Raw genomic sequence first — 13,369 nt, 5'->3', positions numbered from 1 at the left:
TTTGGTTTTATTGATTTTTCTCCATGGTTTTTCTGTTTTCCATTACACTTATTTATTATTATCTGTATTTTCTTTTTTCTGTATATTTTGGCTTAACTTGCGATTATTAAGACTTCTAGTTTCTTAATGTGGAAGCTGAGATAATTGACTTGAGTTCTTCCATTATTTCTACTATAGGCATTTAATGAACCCTAAGTATTGTTTTAGTGGCAATCCTAAAATGCTGAGATTCAGTGTTTTCATCTTCATTCATTAAAATATATATTAATTTTACTATGATTTATTTTTTGACCCATTGATTATTCAGAGATGCATTATTTTGTTTTCAAATTAATTGGCACATTTTCAGAGATCTTTCTTGAATTTCTATATATTTTAAAGGTTTTTTTATGGTCTAGGATATGGTATATATTGATAAGGAATTTTTGTGACTTGAAAAAAATGTGTATTCTAGTGATGTTGTATGGAGTAACCTATAAATGTCCATTATTTTAAGCTGATTGATAGTGCTATTCAAATCTTTTAAAACTTCTGAAGCAGCTATTCCAATAAAAATCATTTAAAATAGTACCACAAACTATAAAATATTTAAGACATATATAAAATACTTAAAAGATATAAATATGGCAAAATATGAACAAGATCTCTTTACTGAAAACTACATAATATTTTAAGAAACTAAAGAAGACCTACATAAATAGAAAAATTAACTGTGTCATAGGTCAGAAGACAGGATATTATTACTATATCAAGTTAATCCAAAGTAGCCTATAAATTTAATACATTCCCCATTTAAAGTCTATAGGCTTTATGCAGAAACTGGAAAACTAATTCCTAATTTCACATAGAAGTTGAAAGGACATCTAATGGTCAAAACAACTTTAAAAAAAGAAAAAAATACAAAAAGTTCATAGACTATCACGAGTTAATTTCAAGAACTGTAGAGCTACAGTCATCAAGATAGTGTGGCATTGGCCTAAGAAGGACAAACAAAAACACTCATAGAATTAGAGCCCAGAAAAGACCTACCTACTTACATGCACACCCAGATAGATGAAAAAATGATTTTGTGCTCAAGTTAAAAAAAATGGGAAGAATAGTCATTTAAACAAATGATAGTGGGACAACTGGATATTCAAGTAATTTCTTATAATATAAATTAAAATTAGCAAAAATGGATGGGAGATTTAAATATAAACTGTGGGAAATTGAGAATTGGGAAGAGATTGTATGTGGAAAAATTCTCTATGCTCATATTTTAAGGAGTCTGGGAGGCCAAGACTCATGGAGGGAGACCTTCATGCTAGTGATTTACTCATATATGTATCTTAGTCACATTTTCCTAACTAAAGTTATTTCCACAATGTTCGCCTGTGCCGCTTTCAAGCACACGGTTGAAGGTTATCTGCTTGTAATCTATCTGCCTGAGGTTGTCTGCCAACTAGAGCAATCAGACCCTGCTGTCTATCCTACCCTGTTGGCCATCCTATAAGTACAGCCCACTCTCTTCTGATTAGGACCATAGCTTGTTCAGCTCAGAAGCCAGCAAGGTTAAGCTGCCATCTTAATTCTAGAACCCACCCATCTTTTTATGTATGTGCCTTCCTGTCACAGGCATGCCCCTAGTACCTCCTTTTCCTGTTAAGTTATGCCCTTAGTACGTCCCCTTCCGGTTACATATATACCTCTACTACAACCCCTTTCAGTTAGGCATGTACATTATGTGGCGTGCATGCCTGAGATTATATAAGTTTGTGAGAGAACACATTCCCCTTTCTCTCTGGCTCTCATTATCATGGGAGAGGTCAGTCCAGGATGCCTTTTTTGGTTTTTCTTTAATTTTCCAACACTTACACAACTGCCCCCTAAGACCCAATCAGTTGAAGAGACTGGTCCCCCACAGTAAACCATAAAACTTCTGGATCTGAATGTAAGTAAAAACCTTTGCGACCTTAAATACTAAACCAAAATCACTTGTCAATTCTAACATTCTGATCCATAGCAACTGAGACTTTATAAATCCTTTTTTTTTTTTTTAGCTTTACAAATTTTTATGGAAGCAGACAGCCTGATCTTTCTCCTGAGAACCGGAACCTTTGTCACGGCACTAAGTGATATGATGCTTACTTGGCAGTCAGGGGTCCGGCTTGTGACCTCAGACTAGACAATGATTTCTTAGACACATTACCAAAGCCATGACCATTTAAAAAAAATTGATAAATCCAGCTTCATCAAAATTTAAAAACTCCTGCTCTTCAAAAGCTGCTCTTAAGGTAACAAAAAGACAAGTGACAAGACAGGGAGAAAATATTTGCAAATCATGTATCTGATAAAATGATAAAATATTTGTACCTAGAATATATAAACGATTCTCAACACTCAATTATAAGAAAACAAACAACCAAATGAGAACATGGGCAGATGATTTGAAAAGACATTTTCTCAAAGAAAGTATACGAATAATCACATGAAAAGATACCCAACATTAATAGTCAGTAAAGAAATGTAAATTAAAACTACAACAAGGTTCTCTTGCACAAATATTAAAATACCCATCAGACCAAATGCAAGGCTGTGGAAGAACCAGAAGTCTCAGACTAGTGGTGGAACTATAAGAAGGTGCAATCACTACTTGGAAAGCAACCTGGAAGCTTCTTACAAACTTTCCACATATAAATTAGATGACCTGTCCATTGTACACTTAGAAAAATTAAAGAATATTTCTATTCAGAGATTTGTACATGAATGGTTATTAACAAATTGGAAACAACCCAAAAGTCATGTTAACAGTAAACACACTATGAGATACAATGAAATTCCACACATGACAACATAGATGACTCAAAAAATTGTTGTGAGAAGAAAAAAATTAAAGGCCATACACTGTAAAACCCATGCAGATTAGTTTTCTTTTTATAGTGTACTGGCATATCATACGGTTGTTTGATTTTATTAAGACGACCTGTGCAACTAGTTTAAAGTGAGAGCAAGCAGAGAAGTGGTTGCCTGAGACCTGGTGACACAGCGAGGCAGGGATTATACAAGAGCATAAGGAAAACATAGATGTGTTCATTACCTTTATCGTGGGCTGGTTTCCCTCTCACACACATGCACACGTCAGTACTAATCAAACTATTTATCTGTATGGTTTGTTTATTTATGTCAATTATACCTAAATAATGCTGTCTAAAAAGCAAGAGAAGAAATGACACGCTATAGTTATTAAATTAGATATCTGACAGATGACATCCCCAAAATGAATACATTGAGCCTGATACTTCAAGGAAAGCTGATGCTTTTGTTGCTAGTGATAAAACTCAGATTTTCAAATTCAAAACTTTTGGAAAGGAAGTCTGCCAACTGGAGCATCACAGTTTCTCAATATTGGTCTGAGTGACTAAAAAAAGGAGGAAAAGTAAAACTGAGGTGGCCTTGGAGCCTGACTTTAAGGACATATGAGTTTATTTCAAACATTAAAAAGTATAAAACAGACCAATGGACTTAATGTTCACGGTATAAATGTCCAGATCATAAAAAGTCCATTGATATGGCTTCTGATTCCTTGTTGGAACTAACCTTTAAGAAAAATGAGGCAATAACTACTGTAAGAAGCAGAACCAAAAGATAGGCTCCCAAAGATACTACTTAAATCCTTTGGAATGAGCAGAAAAGATTAGATCGCTCTCTCATAATTACATCCTGATACATGACACTGTTGAGCTGGAGGTTATCCAGGGTCACCTGATCCAGTCATGAATCCTTTTAGAAGCAAAGCCCACTCTGGTTGTAAAAGAAGAGGAAGTCAGGGAATATTTAAAAAAACAAAACAAAACCCAAACGTGTCTGGATTTGAAGATGGAAGGGCCCATGACAAAAGGAGAAGGGATCTTAAGTAGTTATGAGATGCCGTGGGTGATATCCAGCTAAAATCCAGGAGTGTCAGACCAATAACTTCAAGCAATGTGATTTTGTCCACCTGCACCTGTCCTCCTGAATGACGATGGGAGGGAAATCTTTTTCAAGTGCTTCCAGATAAGATACTTTGCACCTATGTGAATGTTAGCAAGTATTTTCAGTACTTATGCATCACATTTTAATTACAGTTATTAGTTGTTTTTAAATTGTTCGACAGTTTTTTATCTTTTCATAACTATAGCGAAAGCAGCTTAAAGATATATATTGCAAATAACACAAGCCATAGAAATATTTGAATGTAGTACAGATGATGCCATTGTGATGAGGATGAAGATGATAATGAACTGGAACTCCTTCGATTATATGATAATATCAAAAATATTCCAATAGCAAACAAACCAGTATTATAAAATGGGATGATTAATCCTTAAGAAGTGAAATAATTATGTGGGAAATCTATAATATTATGTTAAATTAATATATTTTAATTAAATTAGACATATTTCTCAAATTCTTTTTCATTTTTAAATTAAGAAATAATTGTTCTGGGTGAAACCAATACTTTTCAGTGATTAAATATCATATTCAATAAACCATAAAATAATTTACTTCTACATTTTCTAAAACAAGCAGAGGTATAATGGGAAAAAATACATTAAAAACACATTATCAGCTTGAGGTTTTCCTCAAACGTTTACAAGAATTGTTAGACCCCAATCCCTGGAACTGCTTAAAGTCAGCAGAAATGCCAACAGAAATCCAAGACAGATCGACTTTTTCATTGTCCACAAATGAAAGGAATTCACAGCTCATAAGTGACTCAAAGTAGTAGTATTATATAATTATGAAATAAGAAATGTGGAAATCTATTTTGAAAAAAAGGAAGCAAGTATAAGCAGACTAATTTTCTAATGATCTTTTTCTCAAACACAAGAAATAGCTAAATTCCTTATGTAATGGCACTGTAACAAGAAATGTTTCTTAAAAAAAGAAAACAAATGTTGGTTGGCACTTTTTCGAAAACAGCAAAAAGTATAAAATAGAGGTACTCGTCCTTTGTCATCAGGTACACATTAAACAAAATATTTGGGAAAGTTATGAGGAGAAATCAGAGACAACATATCAAAATAGTAAGACGTGACATTAGGATGCCATGGACCAAACCTTTCACAGGGTATTACCTGGAATCAGTTCCATAATGATGTAGATTGGCTGCCTTTGTGTGCAAACGCCTATAAGTTTAACAATATTGGGATGATCATATTGCTTGAGAATTCTAGGTAAGAGATGGAAACGATATAAAGATAGTTATTTTAATAATAGCTAAAGCATTAATTTTGGTCATATATAATATGCATAAATATAATGCACTTTAATCATTACAATCTGATTTTCAAAGGTTCCTCATGACCCCAATTTACAACATTTTGGATATATATAAAAATATATTGATAAGTACTGACAAAAGAAAACAAAGGAAAAATGAGTTGAAATACTTTAACTCAAAGATTCATTTAAAAATTGAAATGGTATGATATCTAGGTTGTATCCTAATAAAATGGTTTGAAAGAAAAAATCTTGAGATAAAATATATTCTTATAATTTCCAGTTTGCTAAAAATACATTTATAAATAACTTTAATATCACCAATAGCAGGTATAACTTATTTAAAGAGTTTGATAATATTATTCCTAATATCTGAAAACTTACAAATTGATACTTCAAAAATTGTTAGGATACATGTTAGCTTTTAAAAATAATGCATACATTTCTGAAACTAATACATTAGAATGGATAAAAAGTTATTATTCTGTCTGAATCACTAATAACCATAACTGCAAAAATAATCACTCTAAGAAACATAAAACACCCTGAAAATATTTGGTTTTAGCCACTCTTGCACAAGTATAGCTCACAATAACTGCTGGACCAAAAACCCTAACTTGCCACATTGATGCTTCTTTTTCTTTTCTGTAATCAGTTCAACTCATCCTCACACCTCACTGCCATCGAGTCAACACCAAATAGTGGTGACCCTACAGAGAGAGGAGAATGCCTCTGGGGGCTTCTGAGACTGTCTACAGGAGTAGAAAGCCTCCTCTTTCTTCTATCAACTCAGACTAGTAAATGCTAAAAATCTATCACTGGATTGAATTTTGTAATAATGCTTTTTCTGATGGTCACAGTCAATTTCAAATTAGGAAAAGTGAAATGTTTTGAGAAAGCTAGGAAAAGGTTAAAAATTAATCAGCACTTAAAAAAAATAAGCTTGACCCAAAGCAGAGAAAACTCAGTTTGGACAAAGCAAAAGTTCGGTAGTGAGAACATTAGGAAAGACAGCACACTAACAAATCAGATTCAAAGGCCTCAGAAACCTGTCTATCCTGATGGTGTTTATTGGCAAAGTTTTTTCCTTGTCATAATTTATAGTTATAACTTTACTCATTAAAAAATTTATAGCTTTCTTTCCTAAAGAAAAGAATCAGTTGTATTTGGGAAAAGAGAAGTTTCAATTTACTCGAGAATTTTTTGGAAACATTTTAGAAGGTATGACTTTAATACAAGTATCTTCCCTTTAGTTAGAAAAACTGCTTAGTAAAGAAACTCTACAAAACAGCACACATTCAGATAATATTAGTATTTAAATATATACCTCTAAAGGCTAGTGAAGGACATTTAGAAATTTGCAAGGATATAATTTCCATTTTTAATAAGAAACTATAAACTCTCATTTTAAAAAAAGGAAATTAAATTCGATTGTTACAGTAAAACAGTAACAGATTGGAGTGCAAAGAAATTATTTAAACACTTCCAAAAGTGGTGTTGGGTCTAGTTATACTTCACTGGTTAGGAACAGCTGTCAGATACAGTCTATGAAATCTGTGACAACACGCCTTACTATTCCTCAGAAGAATATTTTTTGCCAAATTGCTGGGAATATAATAAAAAAAGAGAAAGGTTTAGAATACTAGTACCTGACTACTATTTAATAAATGCATTCAACTGGCTTACTCCATAGACATCAATGAGTAAAGAAATGCACGTCAAAGTACTCTGTGCCTGGGGACCTGGCTCTCCCTTTTTCTTCTAACCCTTCTCCCACTGCATTTCATAGATACTTTTGTTTATACACTGAACCATGATGAAGACACACAAATATAGAAACACAAATACACACTACTTTACTTTCCTCCCTTTGTATCATGTATCTTAGGGGGCATGCATCCTTTGTGTTTCCTGTCCATACCCATTTATCCAATATGTCCACTCACACATCCTCCCATCACCATGTCGCTACTGTTTGCTCTGTCCTAAGTACCTTCCCATTGATTTTACATTTTACTGAATACATTCCATTTCACCAATAACAGAGTACCGTAATTCTACAATATAGGAATGAGTCAGGTGGTATAATAAATTTCACCTAATAGAAAAAGATCAGTGAGAAAAGAAACAATCTGCAAATTTTTGAACAAATGGTAGAACACACAGTTGATGGGAGAAACCTGAGTTTCTCTGAAAAGATAGCTCACAATTGGAAAAAGAGAATCAAGCCTTAATATCTAAAATGGGTAGGAGATATGTCATTATGTATCTATTTGCATATAAATTATTTATTTTTTATACATAAATAAATATAGTACTATTTCTACTATAAAAGTAATAGCATTCATATAGGAGATAAGTAAATCTAGAGAATGCTTACTGACTGCTCATTAGCATCTGGTTCCTTGACTATGATTGCTTCAGGGATTTTCAATCTACCTCAAAGATGCAGACTTTGTTCCCGTATTGTCCAGCTATTTACTTATGAGGAGTTTGAAAATGTTTACTTATTAAGTTCACAAGTCACAATTTAGGAATGTCGTCAAACTTACACTTAGATAATTCACTTATATAAAATTGTTTTGTAAAAGAACTCACTTGGCTTCTTGCAAAAATTTTATTTTCAATTCCTGAGGAAGATCTTCTTTACATGTTTTAACAGCAACAGCAGTTTTATCCTTTAAGATGCCCTTATATACTTCGCCAAAATTTCCCTGAAAATATAAATGCATTCACTGCTTGAAGTATATGACAGCCATGTACAATTTTGCTAAATGCAAAAAGAAAAAGACAAAAAGCATGTAATGGAGCACTTTTAATTAATCAAAATACTCTGTAAGCTTTCTTCAGTTTGAGGAGGAAACAAAGATAGGGAATGTTGCTCTCACCAATCCTCCAATCCTAAATATACTATTTAACATGTCAAGCTCTATGTTTTACTAGATTAACAAATTCACCCGGGTGTAAAAAAGAGTCAGAGATTCCACTCAGTAACTACTGGTACTGGTACACAGAGTGAAAATAGGGGAGAAGCAAGAGAACCACAGAAGATGAAGCATTATCAATAATCCTTGTTATAGACACCTATTTCTGAAAGGAACCTAAGAGGCAGAAGAAGTCACACACAAGGCTGTGTGTCAAACACAACCACTTCCTACATGTCAGAGCTCTTACATTCCATCTAGTGCTAGATTTTGAAATAAAATGTCTGATTTCTATTCTGAGAATGTATGAAGGTAGGAAGTTTGACATCAATCTCTTTTTCCTTTTATGATAAATGCAAAACAAATGTTATAGATATTAGAAAGAAAATAATGTTTAGATATTAGAAAGAAAATAAATAGCAACAACTAATCAATGCAATAGTTATTTTTGATTATTTCTCTCAGGTCTTTCAATATACAAATATGTATTTTTTCAGGAGCAAAAATCATAATTTGCGAACATTTTATAATGAGCCTCAATGATAATGTTGAGAGCAAATTGCAACCTAATTACGAGTCTACTAGTTAGTAAAATTTGGTGTTCCAAGAGCAACTTAACTCTTAAATCTGTAGCATCTACAAAACTTTGAACTACTGGTTATTAATAAATCATTTAAACATTGTTTTCAAAATGCATTTCATTAACCATGTTCTATATTTGTTTTTATTAAATTTAATATTCAGCCACAAATTATTTATTAAAAACAACGATCTAGTTCACTTAAGGAAAACATATCTGGAGACGTCAAAAAGTTTTCTGGAAAATGAAAGGTAATGGGATTTTTACATGAACTTTTAAAAGTTCTCTTGCAGTAACATATTAATATTTCACTGTAAATTAGACAAAAGGAAAAGAACTTCACATTCTTTCTTCCTGTAGGTTATTTTGAAGTTTTTTTGCATAATTTTCATATCATTTCTTATTAAACCAAAATTAGAGCTGACAGAAGCTAATACTCATATATATGACTACTGTCAGGCTTCTACTTACCTGCATGATTCTGAAAGCTTCTCTAATTCAACTTTTCTAAAACTTATCTAACTCATCAAGACTTCTTTGTCTAGTTTCCTCTTTATAGTAGCTAAGAACATCATTCTATCTAGATAAGCATTCAGATTTTAACTCCACAATAGCCATCTACCTTAAACGGGATACTCTGATTCAGCACCTGGATTTTTCACCAGGGCTGTTCCCATCTTTAGTCCCTCATTCCTCCAATTCATGTCCCAACAGCACTGTCACCCTGATTTTTCCCAGGGATAACTGTGATTATATAACTCCTTCTATGCACCGTCACCTTCACGGTCTACAAGAGCTCCACGTTATCACCTCCAACTGTTACATGCATTTGGAACTCAAATATCAGTGATAGCAAATATTATGCCAACCCTTTCCCATATTTTTTCCTTAATTAAAAATAATTCCACTTAAGATTTGGCAAGATGTTGCCTTAATTTTTATGTCCCACCTTCATAAAGACTCTTCTTAATTTTCCCAAAACTCTGTCTCCTGTTCCTGAACCCTCACCACCCCTTTGCAGCATTCTAATGGTATTTGCCTTAACGTCCATATAGAAACCAAGATTTGAAAAAGTTAATCATTCACTCAACAACCAAGAGAATTTCAACTGTCAACAGTTGTCCATGAGAATGTCTCCAATGGTCAGAAAAAGCCTGCGCTAATCTAGGCTACCCCTTTTCCATCTGAAGAGATCAAGAGGAAGCCTGAGACGCCCATCTCTCCCTATAGGCATAGCCTCATCACCGCATTTGTCTATGAGGACAAATCCCATGATGTCTCCTGTTTATATCAGTCGTTCTTATGGCTTGGACATTAGTTAATGCTCATCACTGCCCTCTCTAATCCCTATTACATTCTGTGTACTCCAACTCTTCCTTTTTTCTTTCTCAAACTTAGTTCCTTACTGAATCCACCTATTCTAATGGCATTAAGTAGCATCTATATACTAGTAACTATCAAATCTGTACTCTTGACTAGAATTCTCCTCTAAACTTCAGACTAGATATCTAATTGCTTTCTCAACATTTCCAATACATTCAAAATTGAACTCATAATTTTGCCCCCCAAATGCAGAATTTACATATGATCACCTTCTTTCTCTCATGTGCCACAGAGTCTATTAGGATATTAAGTTGTCTCAACTTTAAAAATATATTCTGAACTCATCACTTTTTATCACCATCTGCCACCATGCTGATCTAATAACCATCATCTGTGAGGCAGATAAGTGGAACTGCCTCCTTCCTACTTTTCCAAACTCTCTAGACTCTTCTCAACACAACAAACAAGGAGGTCTTCTTTAAAACTGAGATCTTGTCACTTCTCCGGTCAAAATTGCCCATCAGTTCACCATTTCATTCAAAAGTCTCCACCCTCCCAATACCCTCACCACCTCACTGACTTTATTTCCTACCATATTTGCCTCTGTTACACAGTTACAGTCAGAATATTCTTTGGATTTTTAAATAAATTTTTCATTATTTCTCATCTGCCTGACTAGAACTGCCTTCCTTAAATAGACACACGATTAAATGCCTTACCTTCTTTAAGTCTTTATTTAAAAGTAAACATTCTAATAAGGCGCACACAGATTTTCCGATTTATAACTGTCACTCAACCAAAGGCACAGCTAAGCCCCTAATTTCATGGAAGTAGGTACCCTCTAATAGCTCATTTACCTATTTATTATTATTGCTTATTGGTAATAATAAAAATTTAGAAGAGATCTAAGTTCCATTAGCATAAAACATTTGTCTGCTTTGTTCAATTATGTAAGCCAAGTTTCTACCTGATATAGAGTAAGCATTCAATAAATGTGATAAATGAAGAGAATATTTGTTGTCAACTATATATCAAGTACAAGGAGGTCTTGTATTGCTGTGTGTTGGGCGTTGGGCTGCTAACCTCAAGTGAATTCACCCGCCTCCTGTAGGAAAAACATGAGGTTGTCTGCTCCTGTAAGGATTTAGTCTCAGAAAACCTATGAAGGATTGTTATGAGTGGGCATTAACTCGATGATAGTAGGATTGGTACATATAAAATATGTACAGTCTGTTTGGAAAACAGTGCTGAATAAATACGTCACTTCTCATGAGTTTATCTTACATTATTACTAACATCCAAAGGACTTATGGACAAGGAGAATGGCTAAGCATGAATACGGGCTCTCAAACCATATACTATAAATATTTATTAAGTAATGTAGTAAAAATATTAACTAAATTTTGTTAATTTGGTTACTTAAAATATTAAATAAAATTAAGCTACAAAATATCTTCAACATTTTTTACTTTCAAAAGGACATTATTTAGTCCCTACCTTGCCATTAAGAAAATATTCTTTTGAAGAACACAGCTTTCCCCCAGATCCTGGATGCTTCTTCCCCCCAACTACCATGATCCGAATTCTACCTTGCAGGACTGAATAGGGCAGAGGTTGTACAATGGTGCATATGGGAGCTGGAGGCACAGGGAATCCAGGGTGGATGATACCTTCAGGACCAGGGGTGTGAGGGGCGATGCTGGGAGAGTGTAGGGTGAGTGGGTTGGAAATGGGGAACTGATTACAAGGATCCACATGTGACCTCCTCCCTGGGAGATGGACAGCAGAGAAGGGGGGGAAGGGAGACTCCGGATAGGGCAAGATATGACAAAATAATAATGTATAAATTACCAAGGGCACATGAGGGAGGGGGGAGAGGTGAGGGAGGAGGAAAAAAAAGAGGACCTGATGCAAAGGGCTTAAGTGGAGAGCAAATGCTTTGAGAATGATTGGGGCAGGGAATGTGCAGATGTGCTTTATACAATTGATGTATGTGTATGTATCGATTGTGATAAGAGTTGTATGAGCCCCTAATAAAATGTTTAAAAAAAAAAAGAAAATATTCTTTGAAATATCCCCACTAATCTGAGAAATCCTAAAATTCTCCTGAAAGAACTTTCCTTTTTGCATATTAATTAAACAAAAGAATTGAACTATTTATTTTTAACTGAAAACATTTTCCTTCATGAAAAACAATCTGTGCCCACATATTTTCTCCTTATTTTAGTAAAGAGTCTACTTTTGTAATTTATTGTATTTTCAGAGAGATTTAACTGATTTGTACTGTTTTTAGCCCAATAACTGCCACTGAGTTTTGAACCTAGAGTAGTGAAAAAAAGGAATTTCCTTAAGCATAGTGAGATCAACATAGAGTAGATAAACAACACAGCAGCTACTGATATCAGCCATAGCAACTAAAACTCTGCTTTGCAGTAACTATTTACTATTCCCACTTGGAAGAGATAGTTTAAACAATGAAATACAATCCTGAAAGTAGATTATTTCAACAGGGATTTACTTTCTCAACCTATATCAAATATTTTTTTAAATAGGAAAAACATCAATTTTTCAAGGTTATATACGAGGGGGTACCAATGGAATTTTGGAAATAAAAAGGAATTTTTTTTCAAAGCTATGCATTTAAGTTTGTTTTTTTTTAACAAAACAACCTTATCATCTTCAAATTACTCTCCATTATACTTAATACATTTGTCAAATTTGTGATTCCATACTTGGAAACATTTTTCAAACTCATTGTTTGGACGGCTCACATCAACTCCCTAATTTTTTAATTCACCTCTTCTTCATCCTCAAATTGCTGTCCTTTCAGGTTACTCTGCTTTTGTGGAAACAAAAAGAAGTCACACAGAGTGAAGTCAGGTGAGCACGGTATGTGGCGTAAAATAGGCATGCTGTTTTTTGCCCCAAACTGGCACATTAAGATGGCCGTGTGAGCAGGTGCACTGTCGTGGTGGCAAAACCAATCCCCCATCTGCCACAAATCAGGACTTTTTTGTTGCACAGTATGACACAATCTTTTCAGAAGCTCTCAGTCGAGAGCTTGATTAACAGTCAGTCTGATCTGGTGGAACAAACTCGAAAATTACCTTTTTGTCTTTTGGGGAAGCTGACAGATATCTAGAATGAGGTTTGTCATCAATTGACATTTCACATCTTTTAAAATGAAAAAACTACTCTTACACTTGCGTTTTTTTTCCATCAGGCTGTACTTGTAAGTTGTATTCAACATCACAAGTTTCTGTGGCATTCTTCCCAAACAGGAAACAAAATTATACAGCTA

General features: G+C 33.9%; 1 protein-coding gene across 3 annotated transcripts in view; it reads right to left on the bottom strand.

The window, feature by feature from the left end:
• FER (FER tyrosine kinase) overlaps window positions 1–13,369 on the bottom strand; it is a 459,241-nt gene that overhangs the window by 162,732 nt on the left and 283,140 nt on the right. For all 3 annotated transcript variants that reach the window (XM_075541367.1, XM_075541368.1, XM_075541366.1), the window contains 2 exons: window positions 7,840–7,955; window positions 5,097–5,191 (listed from right to left, as the gene is read on the bottom strand). In XM_075541367.1, the coding sequence (XP_075397482.1) occupies window positions 5,097–5,191; window positions 7,840–7,955 (211 nt within the window). The remainder of the gene's footprint in view (window positions 1–5,096; window positions 5,192–7,839; window positions 7,956–13,369) is intronic.

The sequence above is a fragment of the Tenrec ecaudatus genome, chromosome 2, assembly GCF_050624435.1.
Source record: "Tenrec ecaudatus isolate mTenEca1 chromosome 2, mTenEca1.hap1, whole genome shotgun sequence".
Taxonomy (NCBI): Eukaryota; Metazoa; Chordata; class Mammalia; order Afrosoricida; family Tenrecidae; genus Tenrec; species Tenrec ecaudatus.
This window is presented reverse-complemented; position numbering and strand designations above follow the sequence as displayed.